General features: G+C 38.3%; 1 protein-coding gene across 1 annotated transcript in view; it reads left to right on the forward strand.

Annotated features, from left to right (window-relative positions):
- The window catches only part of SLC25A24 (solute carrier family 25 (mitochondrial carrier; phosphate carrier), member 24), a 42,650-nt gene extending 24,815 nt beyond the window's left edge, over positions 1-17,835 (forward strand). Inside the window, exons 7-11 of the mRNA XM_012648506.1 lie at positions 911-972; positions 4,599-4,706; positions 6,587-6,754; positions 13,863-14,013; positions 16,228-17,835. Coding sequence (XP_012503960.1) covers positions 911-972; positions 4,599-4,706; positions 6,587-6,754; positions 13,863-14,013; positions 16,228-16,412 — 674 coding nt within the window. The 3' untranslated portion in view covers positions 16,413-17,835. The remainder of the gene's footprint in view (positions 1-910; positions 973-4,598; positions 4,707-6,586; positions 6,755-13,862; positions 14,014-16,227) is intronic.
- Positions 17,836-17,841: the final 6 nt, after the last annotated feature.

Raw genomic sequence — 17,841 nt, forward strand, 5'->3', positions numbered from 1 at the left:
AGGACCTGTTATCTCTCTCCATTTTCTCCCCTTCTGCAGAGGGTCCGTTCATCCCTCAGGGCTCTCTTTAGGCCACCTTCCTGTGCGAGCTTCCCAGCTCAAACCAGTGCCTCCCCTGCCCAGCCTCCGTAGCATGCCGAATTGCAGAGGATCCAGTTTTCCATTGGATCATTTCTTCAGGGTATATATGCCATATATTTTCTCTAATTCCGCAGAGTACTCAGCTGGGCCACTTCTGGATTCAGATAGATTCTGTTCACTGAACGTAGTTTAGAAAACTAAGAAAAGGATATTTTCAGCCTGGTATGTAGCTCTCTCAAATCTCATCAATTTGGGATAAAGCTGTGGTCTGTTTGGGTTGTCATTACCGTAACAGTGTCACTGTATCATTGATAAGATGGCAATGTGGTGCAGCGTCCTCATGGTTTCAGCTGCCATCTGTATACTAACTGTCCTCTATCCTAACATCTTCATCTCTGTACCTGTGTATCCACCTGTGTACTGTATATCTCTGCATCTCTGGTTGCGTATCCCAGGAGTGCCTCAAACTCAGCATGTCCGCAGTACAGCAGATGTCTTTGCACTACTTTCCACTCCAGCAACACACACACACCCTTCCTCTTTCTATGTCATATAGTGGGGAATGTCCTTCAAGACTTTACTCAGGAGTTAGTTCCTCCAGGAAACCTTCTGCATTATTGTAGTTCCCTTCGTTTCCTTTTGTTATCGCACTTTCACAGAGAATTCTGATGATCCTTTGTGAGATGGTGAACTTCCTTAGGCAGTAGCTATTTGTTTTCAGGTTTGTATTGCCAGCACCTTGACCAGTGCCAGGAAATCCTTATTGAATGAATGAAAAGGCAGAACTGCCAGAACTGGAATTTGAACTCAAGCCTGCCTCAATCTCAAGCTCGTTCAGATGAAGGCAAGGGTGGGGATTATAAGCAGAAGCAGCAGCAGGTAGACAGAAATGTAGGCACAAGAGGGCATCAGTCACTGAGGAATCTGTGCCTCAAGAGTGGTAGAGTGTGTTTCTGGGAAGATAATGATGAAGGCTGCACAGACAGACAAGGAGCCAAATGTAGTAGGAGTCTAGCTTTTATCCTGAATATAGTGGGGGCTATTGAAGCATCTAATGTAGGGAAGTGAAATGAGTACATTTACATTTAAGGAAGATCAACCTGGAAAAAGAGTAGAGAAAGGATTGGAGGAGAGGGAGGCTGGGCTGGAGGCAGCGAGACTATTTGAGGGAATATTTCAGTAATTCAGGTACAAAATGATAAGCGCCAGTATAAGGTGATGGCTGCCGGGAGTGTAGAAGAAGGCAGTGGACCCAAAAATGTTTTGGAAATAGAATTAACAGAACTCACCGACTGATTAGATGTGGGTGAGAGAGAGAGAGAGGAATCGAGGGTGATATGCTGGTTCCTGACTTGAGTAACTGTGTACATAGAGAATACAACGTCTGCTTCCATTTTAGACACGCCAAGTTTAGGTACCTCTGGGATGTGTGTGGGGAGCTACGCAGTGTGCAAGTGGAGGTGGCATCCGGAAGTTAAGAGAGATCTTTGATAGAGAGGTTGTTGCTGAGTCTCAGCCATTGGAATGTGCAGAATCACTCAAGAAGAGCTTACAGAATGAGAAGAATTCTGGGAATAAACCCAAAGGGAGAAGTAAAGGAGTAGCTTGTAAAGGACACTGAGAAGGAACAGCTCGAGGGACAGGAGGATATCCAGAGGCAGCGATGGCCTGGAAGAGGGGAAGAGATGGATTTCATGAAGGGTCAAACGCCTCGTAGGCGTATGTAGCAAGAAAAGTGTATTTTAGGATTTATCCATCCAGAGATAGATAAGCTTAGTATTTATGTTTCAGTGAAGTAATGGGACGAGAAACCATGCTGAAATGAGGAAGGTTTTAATCTCTTTTGGGGGTGAGTAGGAGGTAAAGGAACTTGGGTAATGTAGACACCCTTTTCATGGAGTTTGACTGGAAAGGGAAGAAAAAGAAAGAGGGAGAGCGTGGCAGATAAGGATGTTAGGGGAGAGGAAAGGTTTTGATTTGTTTTATTTTAATGTGCCTGTTGCTGAAGGAAGCATGTCAATACAAAGAAAGAAGTTGAAAATACAGGTGAGAGAGGTTGATGAACGCAGCAGAGGACGCTTGTGTGTGGGGAAGGGGGTGGGGTGGGAAGGACTGGGGAGGAACAAGCACTCTCCAGAGACCACGAGAAGGGTTGGCCTTTGACTGCAAGGAGGACTCACTCTTCTTATGCCGGCTTGGGAAGAAAGAAATATACGTGGTTGTGGATAATTTTGTGGGTGGTGGGCAGGAATACCAGGACATTCTTGCCTGGTGGCCTTTCTGTTCTTCCTTGAGTCCCCAAGAAAGGGCCTTTCCTGAGAATGAGGGAGGAAGTGGTGTTGGAAGCTGGAGGAGAATGGAGAAGATTGAAGCAGGTATTCTAACAAAGGGAGACAGAACTGAGACAGACAAAAGGATTTCAGGGTGGCCTTAGAACCCAGTTAAGTCTCCTTTAGGAAAGTCAAATTCTGGGGTCTTGCCAAGTTACTTAAAGTCTCTGTGACTGTTAGCTCATCTCTAAGATGGAGATTAAGCTTGGTGACATAGTGTTAAGTACCTGGCACAGTGCCCGACCCTTTATAGACTCTCTGTCCTCAACTCTTTCCTTTGAATGTGGTGTGTTTTGGGGGAACAGGAGCCCCAAACAATTTTCCTTTAATTATTATTCATTAGTCACTAAATAATTACTGTGTACTTTTGAGAGGTTCTCTGGGTGGGGTACAAGATGTAAAAAGTGCCTTCAGTGTTCCTTTTAATATGCAGGAAGGTTTTAAATTATATTTAATGATTGTGACAATCTGATGTATAGGAAAATTAGTTGGGCGTAGGCAGAAGAGGAGTTTTACATAACATTTTGGTAGTTCAGGAATCAGAACCCTTGGAAACAATACTCTGTTTTTGCAGGAATACCTGCTATTTGAGAACTTCATGACATAATAATATATTTAATTTTTATCATGAACAGAGAAACACAATTTTGTTAGGGAAAATCATCCTGTATTGTTGCATTGGGCTCTTTAGATCCTAAGGAACAGAAACTGGCTAGCTCAGGAATGGGGGTCACTGTGGGGATACATTTGGCAGTAGGGAATGATCCTCAGAGAGGGTCAGGAGGTGGGACTTCCCTGACTCTTCCCTTCTCCACACGTGCGTCTGCTTCTCTCTGTTGATTATCCACTTTTCCCGGTGGTGTCAGCAACTGATTACCTCTGTAGGCCCCCCACCTCCCCACTCCAGTTTCCAAAGGGAGGATTCTGGTTTGCCTGGCTAAATCCCATAGTCTGTGTTTGGGCAGAGCTTTTCTCTCCATGTTGTACAAAGATAAAATATTAGCAATAATAGTAATAATAATGTCTACTGAACATCTGCCAAGTGCCCAGAACTGTGCTGTGTTATACGTTTTAATTCAATCTGCTCAATAACCCTGTGAGACAGACAGTGTTATCACAGATGAGGAAACTGCACCTGGACGTGTTCATGAACTTGCTCAGGGCCACACCACTCTGGGATTTCAGCCCGGGTCTGCCTGACTCTGGAGCCCATGATATTAACATCCTGCCCAGTCACTATTTGGCTGCATTTGGTTCATATTTCCACCCTTGGTCCAATCAGCTGTGTCGAGTTGCTTTAGTGGTTGACCAGGGAGACACTGGGGTTGACATGTAGCATAATTATATGGATTACCTACAAAAGCTGTTTTTCTAAGTTGTTTTATTAATACTTGTTTATCATTTATTGATTTTACTCGTACTTCTGAAAATAAACTCATCTTAAAAAAAACTATGAGAAAACTATCCAAAAATTGTGAAAACTTCATTCACCGTGTATTTTCTGTGCACCTAGGAAAGAATGCTATTACACCGTTTTAGCACAGAACAACTTGGTCCAATGTGTGGCACATCTGTGTTCCATGGATATTTAACTTGAAAGCCACTGTAAACCTATCCAGTAAACTGAATATGTTAGCATTTAAGCCTTGCTTTTCTGCTAGGTATTGTTAATGCAGTGCATGCGTTTTGAGACACATCATCACATTGTCAATTAATTATTGATTTCTAGGAGCTGATTTGTATGTTGATATTGTCTTAGTTCGCCCTGGCTGCCATAAAATACCACAGACTGTGTGCCTTAAACAGCAGAAATTTATTTTTCACAGTTCTGGAGGCTGGGAAGTCCAAGGTCAGGGGGCCAGCTAGTTTGGTTTCCAGTGAGGAGCCTCTTCCTGGCTTATAGACAGCCACCTTCTTGCTGTGTGCTCACATGGCTTTTCCTTGATGCACGTATGAGGAAAGACAGAGCAAGAAAGAGAGTAAGCTCTCTGGTGTCTGGTCTTAGAAGAACACTATCCTGTCACTAGGGCTCCTCCCTTACGACCTCATCTAACTCGAATTACCTCCAAAAGCCCCACCTCCTAATACTATCACTTCAGGGGTTAGGGCTTCAACACGTAAATTTTGAGGGGCCACAGTTCAGTCCATAGCAGATATTAATGTGAATTTTAAAACTTACTCATACAGTACAAGAAGTTGCTTACTGAGGAAGGACAAAAAATTGGAACCTTTGAGAGATTTATTTCTGGTTCCATGGCTGGAGCAACTGCACAGACTTTTATTTATCCCATGGAGGTAAGTACCACCGTGAAGTCTGATTGCTTGATGGTGTTTGTATTGGTCATTTATTGCTGTATAACAAGTTATCCCAAAATTAACAGTTTAAAACAGCAAGCATTTATCATAGCACCTTAGCTCAGGGCGTTTCCATCTTACAATCAAGGTGTTGACCAGGCTGCTCAGCTGCTTCCAGGCTCACTCATGTGGCTGCTGCCACACCTCACTTGCTGTTGGCTGGAAACATCTGTTCCTTATCACATGGGCCTTTCAATAGGCTGTCTGAGAACCTCACAACATGGTAGCTGGCTTCCCTACAGTCAGTGATCCAACAGAGTGAGAGATTGAGAATGAGAGAGACAGAGAGAGAATGCCCAAGATGGAAGCTACAGTCTTTTGTCACTTTTGCTGTATGCTCTTGGTCACACAGACCAATCCGGTAGAGTGTGGGAGGGGCTACACAGTGGTGTGAATACCAGGAGACAAGGATCATTGGGGGACATCTGAGAGGCTGGCTGCCACTGTGTTGATGAGGATTATAACTCCCATTCCTCTCTAAAGCATTCCTGTACCATAAATTTAATAATGGAACTTTGGGATTTGGTAATATTAATGTGATGGTAATCCTAACCAGACATCTTTCCATAGAGCATGGGTTGGCAAACCACAGACCTGTGGACTGTTTTGTACAGTCCTTGAGCTAAGTGGTTTTTCCATTTTTAAAAGGTAGATAAAAATAAAACAGAAGAAAAATATATGCAATAAAGACCTGATATTTTAAGTATGCAAAGACTAAAATATTTATTATTTGTCCTATATAGAAAAAGTTTGCCGACTCCTGCTGTAGAGCAAAAATAATATTGTTAGATATGGATATCTGTATCGATATAACAAAAGGGTTTTTTAGCAACTGTTAAGACCTAAGCAGATACACCCTTAACTTTCACCACTCTGTGGTATGCATGTTAATATAGCTTCTTTGCAAGCTTGAGTAATATGATTGTTCATATTACTCCACATACCTCTCGAAAAAGTATCCTAACTCAATAGCTTTTCTTCCTCTTATATCCTCCATATCAGTTAATATTAGTGCCATCACCTCCCCACTGCTCTCCTCCTATGTTCCATGCTGGAAACACAGGAGTTATTCTTTATACCTGCGGTCCCCAACTCCCAGGCCGTGGACTGGTACCAGTCTGTGGTCTGTTAGGAACTGGGCCGTATCACCTCCTGAGCTCTATTCCCCTCCACTCCCCCCTCCCCCCACTGCCATGGAAAAATTGTCTTCCATGAAACTGGTCCCTGGTGCCAAAAAGGTTGGGGAATCACTGTTTCACACTACCATTTTCCTAACCTTCCATACCTAATTGGTGACCAGTCATTTTTGTTAAGACATCTGTGGATTACTTGTCTCCATTTCCTCTGTCAGTGCCCTCATTCAGACCCTCTTTGCAATAAATGGGTCTCCCTGGCTCTGATCTTAGCCCCTCAAAAGAGGTAATATGGACAGGCACAGTGGCTCATGCCTGTAATCCCAGCATTTTGGGGGTTTGAGGCAGGAGAATTGCTTGAGCCCAGGAGTTTGAGACCTGCCTGGGCTACTTAGTGAGACCCTGTCTCTATTAAAAAATTAACCAGGCAATTGCTTGAGCCCAGGAATTCAAGGTTTCAGTGAGCTGTGATTGGGCCACTGTACTCCAGCCTGGGTGATAGAGCAAGACCCTGTTTAAAAAAAGAAAAAAAGTAATATATGAGGGAGAATATATCAACAAATTGGACAGTCATTTGAGTGACAATATGTGCTAGATGTTTGTTCTTTGTAAAATGACTTCTTTTGAATTCCATGATGATAGAGTTAATATGAACAATAGATTTTTGTTATATTCTTTTATATCCAGGTTGTGAAAACCAGGCTGGCTGTAGGCAAAACTGGACAATACTCTGGAATATACGATTGTGCCAAGAAGATTTTGAAACGTGAAGGTTTTGGAGCTTTTTACAAAGGTTATGTTCCGAATTTATTAGGCATTATACCTTATGCAGGCATAGATCTTGCTGTGTATGAGGTGAGTTTATAGCAATCTTTTGAGTCTGAAAATGTAGTTAAATAGCTCTTGTTGTTAGAATGTGACTTTATATGAAGAAGGAGATATATACCAGAAAACGATTTCTAGATTCAAGTGTATGTTATTTGAACTTTCTTTTCAAGCACCTTGAATATGAAGAATATTCATGGGGTCACTTTTGTATTAGATTTCCTTGAAGAGTATATTCAAATTTAGGTATAGTTGTTCATCTTAGAAGATGGTACTAGAGATTGTTTTGAGGGGAGAGAAAATAAGCAAAAATGTCACATTTTCTTTAATGTTTTAAAATCTCACATTGATAAATTCAGGTGACTGATGGGGCTAATTCGGTTTCATTCCTTGTACTGACTCATAATACAGATCTTGGATCAGCCCTGCTACCTAAATCATTTAACAATTTATGAATCTCATAAACATTTATTGAGCACACAATATACAAACCACTGGGTTAGACATTGGATCTAGGGATTCAAAGAAGGACTCAGCATCTGCCTTTGAGAAACTGAAGGTTTGGTGGGGGAGATAGACAAGCCAACACCGAAAGCACGCTGTGGGTAGTTGTGCTGTGGTAGGTGTAAGCCAGGGCGCGTGCCGGGGTGGGGGACCCACCTACAGCTGAGAGGCGGGGTGGAATGTGAAATGAAGCTTTCTTAGAGGACTTGACTTTTGTTTTTAACAGGTTTATTGATATTTAATTCATGTTGCATATATTTCACCCATTTAAAGTGTACCAATAAATGGCTTTTGGTATATTACATTATTGATTTTTTAAAATTATAGTAAAATATAACATGAAATTTGCCATTTTAGCCGTTTTTAAGTGTACAGTTCAGTGGCATTAATTATATTCACAATACTGTGCAACCATCAACACTATTTCCAAACTTTTTCATTACCCCAAACAGGAAATCTTTAACCATTAGGCAATAATTCCCCACTCTCCCTTCTCCTCAAGCCCTGCTAACCTCTAACCTACTATCCGTATGAATTTGTCTATTCTAGATATCTTATAAGTGGAATCATGCAGTATTTGTCCTTTCGTGTCATTATTTCACTTAGCATAGTATAATGTCTTTAGGGTTTGTTCATGTTATAGCATATATCAGAACTTCTTTCCTTTTAATGGCTGAGTAATATTCCATTGTGTGTATATATTCATACATCTGTTGTTGAGCACTGGGATTGTTTCAACCTTTTGACTGTTGTGAATAATGCTGCAATGAGCATTGGCATTTAAGTATCTGTTTGAGTCACTGCTTTCAGTTCCTTTGGGCATATACCTAGGAATGGAATTGCTGGGTCATATAGTAGTTCTGTGTTTAGCTTTTTGAAGAACTGTCAAACTGTTTTCCATGGCGGCTGCACCATTTTACCTTCTCACTAGCGCTATAGAAGACTTTCAGTTTTTCCACAACCTTGTTAACAATTGTTATTTTTCCTTTTTAAATTAAAAAAGAAAAACTTTTATCATAGCCATCCTAGTAAGTATGAAGTGGTATGTCATTATGGTTTAGGACTTTACTTCTTGTACTGGGTTTTTTTTTTAAATTGTGGTAAAAAACACATAACATAAAATTTGCCATCTTAACCATTTTAAAATACATACCACAACAGTGTTAACTATATGTGGTTTGTTGTGCTACAGATCTTTTCATCTTGCAAAACTCTGAGGTTCTGTACTCATAAAACACAGCTCCCAGTTTCTCCCTCACCCCGGTCCCTGGTAACACACTTTCTCTTTCTATGAGTTTGACTGCCTTAGATATCTCATGTAAATGGAATCATGTGGTATTTGTCTTTTTGTGACTGGCTTACTTACTTGGCATAATGTCTTCAAGATTCATTCACATTGTAGTGTATGATAGGATTTCTTTTGTTTTTTAAAGCTGAATAGTATTCCATTGTGTATATTAATATATGTCACATTTTTTTGTATTTATCTGTTGATGAACATTTGGGTTGTTTGTATTAATACATCTTGACTAGTGTGAATAGTGCTGCAGTCAACATGGTTTTACAAACATCTCTTTGAGCTGCTGTTTTAAGTTCTTTTTGATGTATACCCAGAAGTGGGATTACTGGATCAGATGGTAATTCTATTTTTAATTTTTTGAGGAAACTCCATACTGTTTTCCATAGTGACTGCATCATTTTTTTTATTCTCATCAACAGTGTGTAGCAGTTTCAGTTTCTCCATGTCTTCACCAATGCTTATTTTCTGTTTTCTTGTTTTTGTTTTTTGTTTTGCTAGTGGCCATCCTAACGGGTGTAAACAATATCTCATTGTGGTTTTGATTTGCATTTCCCTGATGATAAGTGATGCTGAGCATCTTTCCATATACCTGGTGGCCATTTGTATGTCATGTTTGGAAAAATGTCTGTTCAGGTCCTTTGCCCATTTCTTTAATCAGGTTTTTTTTTGTTGTTGTTGTTATTATTGAGTTGTAGGGGTTTTTAAAAATATTCTGGACTTAATTCCTTATCAGATATATAGTTTGCAAATATTTTGTCCCAATCTATAGGTTGCCTTTTTACTCTGTTGATTGTTTGCTGCACAGAAACTTCCAGTTTGGTGTAGTCCCATTTGTCTATTTTTTGCTTCTGTTCCCTGTGCTCGTAGTGGCATATCCAAGAAATTGTTGCCAAATCCGACGTCCTGAAGCTTTTCCCCTATGCTTTCTCCTAAGAGTTTTATGGTTTTAGGCCTTGTGTTTAGGTCTGTAATTCATTTTGGGTTAATTTCTGTATGTGGTGTTACATAAGGGTCCAACTTCATTCGTTTGCATGTGGATATCCAGTTTTCCCAGCACCATTTGTTGAAGAGACTCTCTTTTCCCCAGTGTGTGGTCTTGGCTCCTTGCTGAACATGATTTCGCTGTATACACAAAGGTTTATTTCTGGGCTCTCTGTTCTGTTCTATTCTGTTGGTCTGTGTATCTGCCTTTATGCTAGTACCATACTATTTTGATTATTGTTATTTTGTAGTATGTTTTGAAATCAAAAATTGTGAGGCCTCAAGCTTTGTTCTTCTTTTTCAAGATTATTTTGGCTATCTGGGATCCCTCGAGATTCCATATGAATTTTAAGATGGTATTTTCTATTTCTGCAAAAAATGCCATTGGGATTTTGTTAGGGATTGCATTGAATCTGTAGATTGCTTTGGGTAGTGTATTAGTCTGCTTGGACTGCCATAACAAAATACCACAGTCTGGGTGGCATAAACAACAGAAATTTATTTTCTTATAATTCTGGAGGCTAGAAGTCCAAGATCAAGGTTCTGGCTGATTCAATTTCTGATGAAGGCTCTCCTTCTGGCTTGCAGATAGCTGCCTTCTCACTGTGTCCTCACATGCTTTTCCTTGGGGTTGTGGGGGTTGAGGGGGGAGAGAGAGAGGAGAGGAACCTTGTAAATTCTGTGATGTCTCTTCTTATAAAGACACTAATCCTATTGGATCAGGTCCCTACCATTATGGGAGAATATAAACATTCAGTCCATGGCAGGTGGTATGGACATTTTAATAGTGTTAAGTCTTCCAGTCCATGAACATGAAATGTCTTTCCATTTATTTACATCTTCTTTGATTTCTTTTAGCAGTGTTTTGTAGTTTTCAGTGTACAAGTGTTTCACCTCCTTGATTAGGTTTATTCCTAAGTATTTTATTCTTTTCGATGCTATTATAAATGGGATTTTTTAAAAAATTTCCTTTTCAGATTGGTCAATGTTAATACATAGCGGAAACACATTTGATTTTTTCTGTGTTAATTTTGTATCCTGCAACTTTGCTAACATTGTTTTTTAATTCTAAGTTTTATGTGGAATTTTTAGGGTTTTCTGCATATAAAATCATAGCATTTGCAATCAGAGATATTTTGCTTCTTCCTTTCAAATTTGGATCCTTTTATTTTTTCTTGTCTAAATATTCTGGCTCAGACTTCTAGTACTATGTGGAATAGTAGTGGTCAGAGTAGGCATCCTTGCTTGAGCTGGATCTTAGGGGGAAAGCGTTTAGTTTTCACTGTTGAGTATGTCAACTGTGGACTTTTCATATATGCCTTCTATTATGTTGAGGCAGTTTCCTTCTATTCCAAGTTTATTCAATGTTTTTATCATGAAAAACATATCAACATGTTATTACCATGTTGTGTCTTTGCCTGGTTTTGGTATCAGGGTAATGCTGGCCTCACAAAATGAGCTTGGGAGTGCTTCCTCCTCTTCAATTCTTTGGAAGAGTTTGAGAAGGATTGGTGTTAATTCTTCTGGTTAATTCTTCTGGTCCTGGGCTTTTCTTCGATGGGAGGATTTTGATTCCTGTCTCAATCTCCTTACTAGTTATAGGTCTATTCAGATTTTCTGTTTTTTCATGAGTCAGTATTGATAAGTAGTATGTTTCTAGGAATTTTTATCCATTTCTTTTAGGTTATTTAATTTGTTAGCATGTAATTATTTGTAACAGTCTCTTTTAATCCTTTTTATTTTTATGACATCAATTGTAATGTCCCCTCTTTCATTTCTAATTTTAGTTATTTGAGTCTGCTCTCTTTTTTTCTTAATTAGTGTAGCTGAAGGTTTGTCAATTTTGTTGATCTTTTCAAAAAAGCAACTCTTGGTTTTACAATTTTTTTCCTATTGTTTTTCTATTCTCTATTTTGTTTATCTCTGCTCTAATCTTTATTATTTCCTTCCTTCTGCTAACTTTTGGTTTAGAGTGTTCCTTTTCTAGTTCTTTGAGGTATAAAGTTAGGTTGTTGATTTGAGATCTTTATTCTTTGTTAGTGTAAGGATTTATTGCTACAAACTTTCCTTTTAGTACTACATTTGCTGCATCCCATACATTTTGGTATGCTGTGTTTTTGTTTTCATTTGTCTCCAGATATTTTCTAAATTCCCTTGTGATTTCTTCTTTGACCTATGTATTGGTTGTTTAAAAGTGAGTTATTTGATTTCCGTATAGTTGTGGATTTTTCTGTTTCCCTCTGCTGGCGATTTCTAGTGTCACTCCACCGTGGTCAGAGAAGGTACTTCGTATGATTTCAGTCTGCGTAAATTCGTTAAGACTCATTTTGTGGCTGAGCTTGTAGTCTGCCTAGGAGAGTGTTCCATGTACACTTGAGAGGGAGGTGTGTTCTGCTGCTGTTGGTGGAGTGTTCTGTAAGTGGCTGTTAGGTCCAATTGGTCTGTAGTGTTTGTTCTCCAAGTCCTCTTTTTTTTTTTTTTAATTCATCTTGTGTCTGTTGTTCTATCCATAACTAAGTGGGGTATTGAGATCTCCTGCTTTTGTTATGTTGCTGTCTATTTCTTCCTGTAGTGCTTTTCCATATATTTAGGAGCTTAATGTTGGGTCCACATATACTTATAATTACTATATCTTCCTGGTAAATTGATCTGTTTATCATTAGATAATGTCCATCTTTGTCTCCAATGACACTTTTTGTCTTAAAATCTATACTTATATAAGTATGGCCACCTTTGTTCTCTTTAGGTTTCTCTTTGTGTGGAATATCTTTTTCTATCCTTTCATTTTCAACCTATGTGTGTCCTTGGGTCTAAAGTGCATTGCTTATAGATAGGATATAGTTGATTCTGTATCTTTTATCCATTCAGCAATTGATGTCTTTTAATTAGGAGATTTAATACATTTATATTTAAAGCAATTTCTATAGGGAAAGACTTACTATTGTCATTTTCTCAGTTGTTTTGTAGCTTTGTCTTACCACTTTTTCATCTTTTCCTTTCCTCTCTTGCTGCTTTCTGTTGTGTTTTGTTGATTTTTTTGTATGGCATGTTTTGATTCCCTTTGTGTATGTTCTGTAGATATTAGCTTTGTGGTTACTGTTGCAATTACATGAAACATAGTTAAAGTTAAAACAATCTACTTTAAACTGGTTACAACTTAACTTCAATTGTGTATAAAAACTTCACTCTTTTATACATCTATGACATTCCCTCCTCTACTTTGTTATTGATGACACAAATTACCTTTTTTTATATTGTGTATCCATTAACGTAGATTTATAGTTACTTTTTATTCTTTTGTTTTTTAAAATTCTGTTTAAATTTTATTTTTGAAATTTAGATTTCAAAGTTATTTATACACCTGTATTATAATACTATAGGATTTTATAATTTCCATATATTTACCTTTACCATGGAGTTTTAAATTTTCATATGGTTTTGTGTTGCTGTTAATCATCCTTTTGTTTCTCCCTTTAGCCTTTCTTGTGGGGAAGGTCTAGTGATGATGAACTGTCTCAGCTTTTGTTTATCTGGGAAGGTCTTATTTTCTCCTTTGGTTTTTAAGGATAGTTTTGCTAATACAGTATTCTTGGTTGGCAGTTTTTTTAATTTTAGCACTTTGAATATAACATTCTACTTCCTTCTAGCGTGCAAGGTTTCCATTGAGAAATCTACTTACAATCTGGTAGGATTAAAACATTTAAACTAGTTGTATAATTTTTTCATATATTCACATGTATTTTTATGCTGAAAATATTTTGTCTAAAAAGTTGATTAACATATATATTTTATATAATTTCTCCCAATTATTGCCTTCTAATGAAATACAGGGACACAGTATAATAGGGGGAAAAGCATGGCCCATGGATCAGTACATCCTGGTTCTGAGCCCTTCTTAAAAAACTCCACTGAGATGAATTTTCCTCATTTCTAAAATTAGAATAATAGATTCATGTCAGAGTTCTTAAAGACCAAATGAAATGATATATGTGTAAAGTCTAAAATGAGATATAATTAGTAGTTTTATATTATTTTGTTAATGCCCACCCACCGTAAGAAATGTTCTTTAGATCCTACCACATTTGGTGTGCTGTTGATCTTCGTATTTGTTTAGAAGAAAATGAGCCACCAGTGCAAACCTCACGTGTTCTGAATCCCCAGTGGCATCCCCGCCTCTCCACAGAGCTGTGGCCTCCTACAGTGGCTGCTGCTCCTGGGAACGTACTGCTCTGTCTTGCAGAAATGTGGCCTCTCTCTCATGGGGATGAGAATAGCTGTGAAAATGTTTACATTGAGTAAAAGCAATTATAGAGTTACTCATTATTTTTCTTCTTTTTTCTGTTTCTCTTGCAGCTCTTGAAGTCCTATTGGCTAGATAATTTTGCAAAAGACTCTGTAAACCCAGGAGTCATGGTGTTGCTGGGATGTGGCGCCTTATCTAGCACCTGTGGTCAGCTGGCCAGCTACCCCTTGGCTTTGGTGAGAACCCGCATGCAGGCTCAAGGTGAGTTTTTGATTACAGAATGACACTGATGAAGGACTGTGTGCGTGATGTGCTTTTGGAACTCCAAGTTCTACTGAGGCAGATGAGCATAGTTTGAAGACAGTATTTCTCAACATTTTTTTCATTATTATCTTCCTGAGGAAACTTTTCAGAGATGCTTTTAAAAAATAAAAATAAAATAAATGTTCTCTCTTCATGAAATTGTAATGGCACAGATGCACTGCATATGCTTCATAGATAAACAGTAAGAGTTTTTGGACTGTGTTGAATGCATGTTCAAGCATTGAACGTGCTTTGGTATCTAGATGGATTTGGGTTTAGATCTTTGCCCTACTACACCTCTTTGGGTTTTCAGTGAGAATGAAAATTATGCAGTGTTATAAGAATTAGCAACAGTATATGTAAAGCCTCTGGCATTTGTTAAATTCTTGGTAAATGGTGGCTAGAATTGTTTCTTAGTGCTACTTGAGCTGTGATTCCTCCTCACTGTGACACTGTCTCTACTGTTGGCTTTTATTTTACTTTGTTCTTCTTGTCCAGGTCATTGATTATTTTCCTGTTACTATTTGCTGGCTTTAATTGCTATACACACTCCATTAAAATATGCATTCTGTGCCTTTCTATTCCCTTTTATGCTTTTCCTGGTCAGTCTCCCCACTGTCATTTCTTTAAATAGTATACCCTGGGCACCTACGGCTCCATCCTCAGTCACCCTTTCAAGTGCCAGCCACCCCTCCCCCAACCAAGCAGTCATTAATTAAGGGACAGGTACTTCCTGAGCCATTGTCTGCCTGATGCTAGGGTTAGAGCAGTCACCAACTCAGATGTGGTCTGCCATTGTAGAGAAGAAATATGTCCAGCAAGTAAACAAGCTTGTTAAACCACGTCCCCTTTGTAGGGGAGCACAGAGCAAGGGGCCGTAACATAACTTGGAAGCTGCAGAACCTTGTCAGTTAAGCTGAGACTGGAAAGACAAGTGGGGGTTAGCTGGGCACGGCAAAGGGAGCAGAATGCAAGGAGCTGAGGGCAAGCATGCATGAAGACATGGGGACAGGAGCAAACACGGCATATTTGAGGAGCTGAAAGACAATTATATGGCTGCAGAGAAAAATGCAAAATAATAAACTAAACGTTTCTTGTGTATTATGTCATTTAACCACCATAACCATCTAGGGGGTGGGGAATACTAACATTGTCCCCATTTTCCAGATGAATAACTGGGGCAAAGAGAGAGCACATAACTTCCACAAGGTTGTACATTTGGTAAATAGTGGAGCTAGAATTCAAACCCATGCAGTCTGATTTAAGCCCTCCTGTCTGCCAGCTCCAATCCAGGGCTTTGCATGGCTGATAGATTTGTCATTTCTGATGACAAGGTCTGACCGTTTGACATCTGTTCAGACATCTTTGAAACTCTTCAATGTCTTCAGAGTAAATTCCAAAGTTCTTAGTGGGAATTTCCAAGCCTTTGATAATATGGGCCCACTTTAGTTTTTCTTCTTCTCTATTTTCCTGCCCCTACCTTGTCCACCTCCAGCCTCTTATACTGTCTGTGTAACAGCCACATCCGCAGTCAGCTGTGTCCCCACAGCACACGAGTATTCCTGCCCTGGTCTTGGTTGTACCAGCAACACGGATTTTCCCTGCTTCCTTTTCTTGCCTATTGAGGTCATTTCCAAGGCCCAGATCCCCCATACCTTTCCTAAGCTTCCCAAAGCTTTCCCCTTACTCCCCCCTGGTTCCCAAGATTTAACTGTTCTGTCTTCAGCACTTGGCTAGTGAGGAGGAGGAGGTGGCAGTGTGGTGTAGTGAAAAGTATATGGGCCTTGGAGTTACACAGACCGTTGGATCTCAGCTCTGCCACTTGATAGCTAAGCGATTTAAGACAAATTTCTCCATCTTTCTAAGCCTCCAATTCCTCATTTATAAAATGGATAAAATTTACCTTGCAGGATTGGTATGGAAAGTAATTAACCCAGTGTCTAACACATAGTAATTACTCAATAACTAACTATTATTACTGTCACTGTTAGAGCACTCACTATTAGGTGCTATACAAAGAAAGTTATATAAAGGGGTACTTTCTTGGGCTTCTTGGAATTTTATCTTTTCACTGTATTCTAGAATATCATTCTGAATCATAATTGTTTATTGTAATAATGATGAAACATGCTTGAATATTAAATTAGCCTGGTTTCTTTTTTTATTTTCTAGCTATGGTAGAAGGAACCCCACAGCTGAACATGGTTGGCCTCTTTCAACGAATAATTTCCAAAGAAGGAATACCAGGACTTTACAGAGGCATCACCCCAAACTTCATGAAGGTGCTCCCTGCTGTAGGCATCAGTTATGTGGTTTATGAAAATATGAAGCAAACTTTAGGATTAAACCAGAAATGACATGTTGAATTTTTTGGATTAGCATAATTGTTGTAATTTTCAACAATTTCTAGGGTGACTTTTTCCTCCTAGAATTTAAACAAGTCTATGGCAAAAGCTGTATTTTTTTCACAAAAAGGAAGAGCGTATCAATGATCACTTCAAATATTTGGGCTTAATTTTATATATTGAGAAATGTTAAAAATCACAGTTTTAATAAGTTTTGAAAAGGCCACAAAATTATACTTTTTTCTTTTCTTTCTAGTCCTGCAAATCTCTGCCCTGAATCCTAAATCTCAGAATGTACTTGCTTGAACTAAATTTGTTTTGTGTGGTAGAATTATAAATTCTTAATGTTTATTTTGGTTGGTTCAAGTTTATGCCAATTCCGTTTTACTTAAATGTCTTGTTTTATATATTCTGAATGTCTTTATAGACTTCTTAAAATTTCCCTATAGAACCATTAATAGAAAATCATTACATTTAGAATATACCTTACAGCAGCCAAGTGTTAGGTTTATATTCTTATCTTTCTTTAAGCTGAAGAGGAATGAACATAAATGGTAGAATTTGTAAGGAGGAGTGATGAAATTATATTTCTTTCAGTGCACATTTTTTCATTTTACTTGTACTATTATTTGGTTCCTGGAATTATACACTGATTTTCAGTATATTACTGTTAAATTGTCAACACAAGACAACTAATTTGAAAGATTCTGTTTATTCTGTCACTGTTTGAAAAGCAGCAGGAAACAAAACCCTTTTACTTGTATCAGCTTCTGAAGAGCATCTCTCTTTTCTTTGTCCTTTGTTTCCCACTTTTTGAACCACATTCTGTTTTAATCAGGAAGGCTTCTTAGGACCATTTTTAGTAATCTGAAATTTCTCTTTTTTAATTACATAAAGTGGGCTGATCACGGGCGAATGACATGCTTATTTCCCGCTCACTGTTGAATTTCCTTGAACCTGCCATTCTCAATTTTGGCAGCACAAACTAAGAGATACATACTAATAGTAGTATGTATTAATCTTACACATTAGATACCTATACTTAAATGAAAGGCCCAATTTGTAAACATACATTCATATTCTCTCTTGCTCCAAGTTTTAGGAACATGTTATGATATAGAAAACTTAATTTCTAATATCGATAGCATTTTTTATTTTACTAAAGCCATTTTTGTAGTCCACAATCTTTTCTGATTTGTATGACTAGGACTTAGAAAAATATTAATAGTTGAAGTTATTCTTGCCACTTTTTAATTTAGTTCCTAAACTTGTTCGATTTCTAAGAATTTCTGTTTTAAATTGCCAACATTTTAATGAAAATCTAGTGAAATAATATGGCATTTACTTTATTTGAACCTACCTCTTTTATTTTCTGAACCAAAGAGAAAAGATGCACTTGTGTTTGTGAAACATTTTCAGAAATATAGTTTCATTTATATTA

The sequence above is a fragment of the Propithecus coquereli genome, unplaced genomic scaffold (assembly GCF_000956105.1).
Source record: "Propithecus coquereli isolate 6110/MARCELLA unplaced genomic scaffold, Pcoq_1.0 Scaffold289, whole genome shotgun sequence".
Taxonomy (NCBI): Eukaryota; Metazoa; Chordata; class Mammalia; order Primates; family Indriidae; genus Propithecus; species Propithecus coquereli.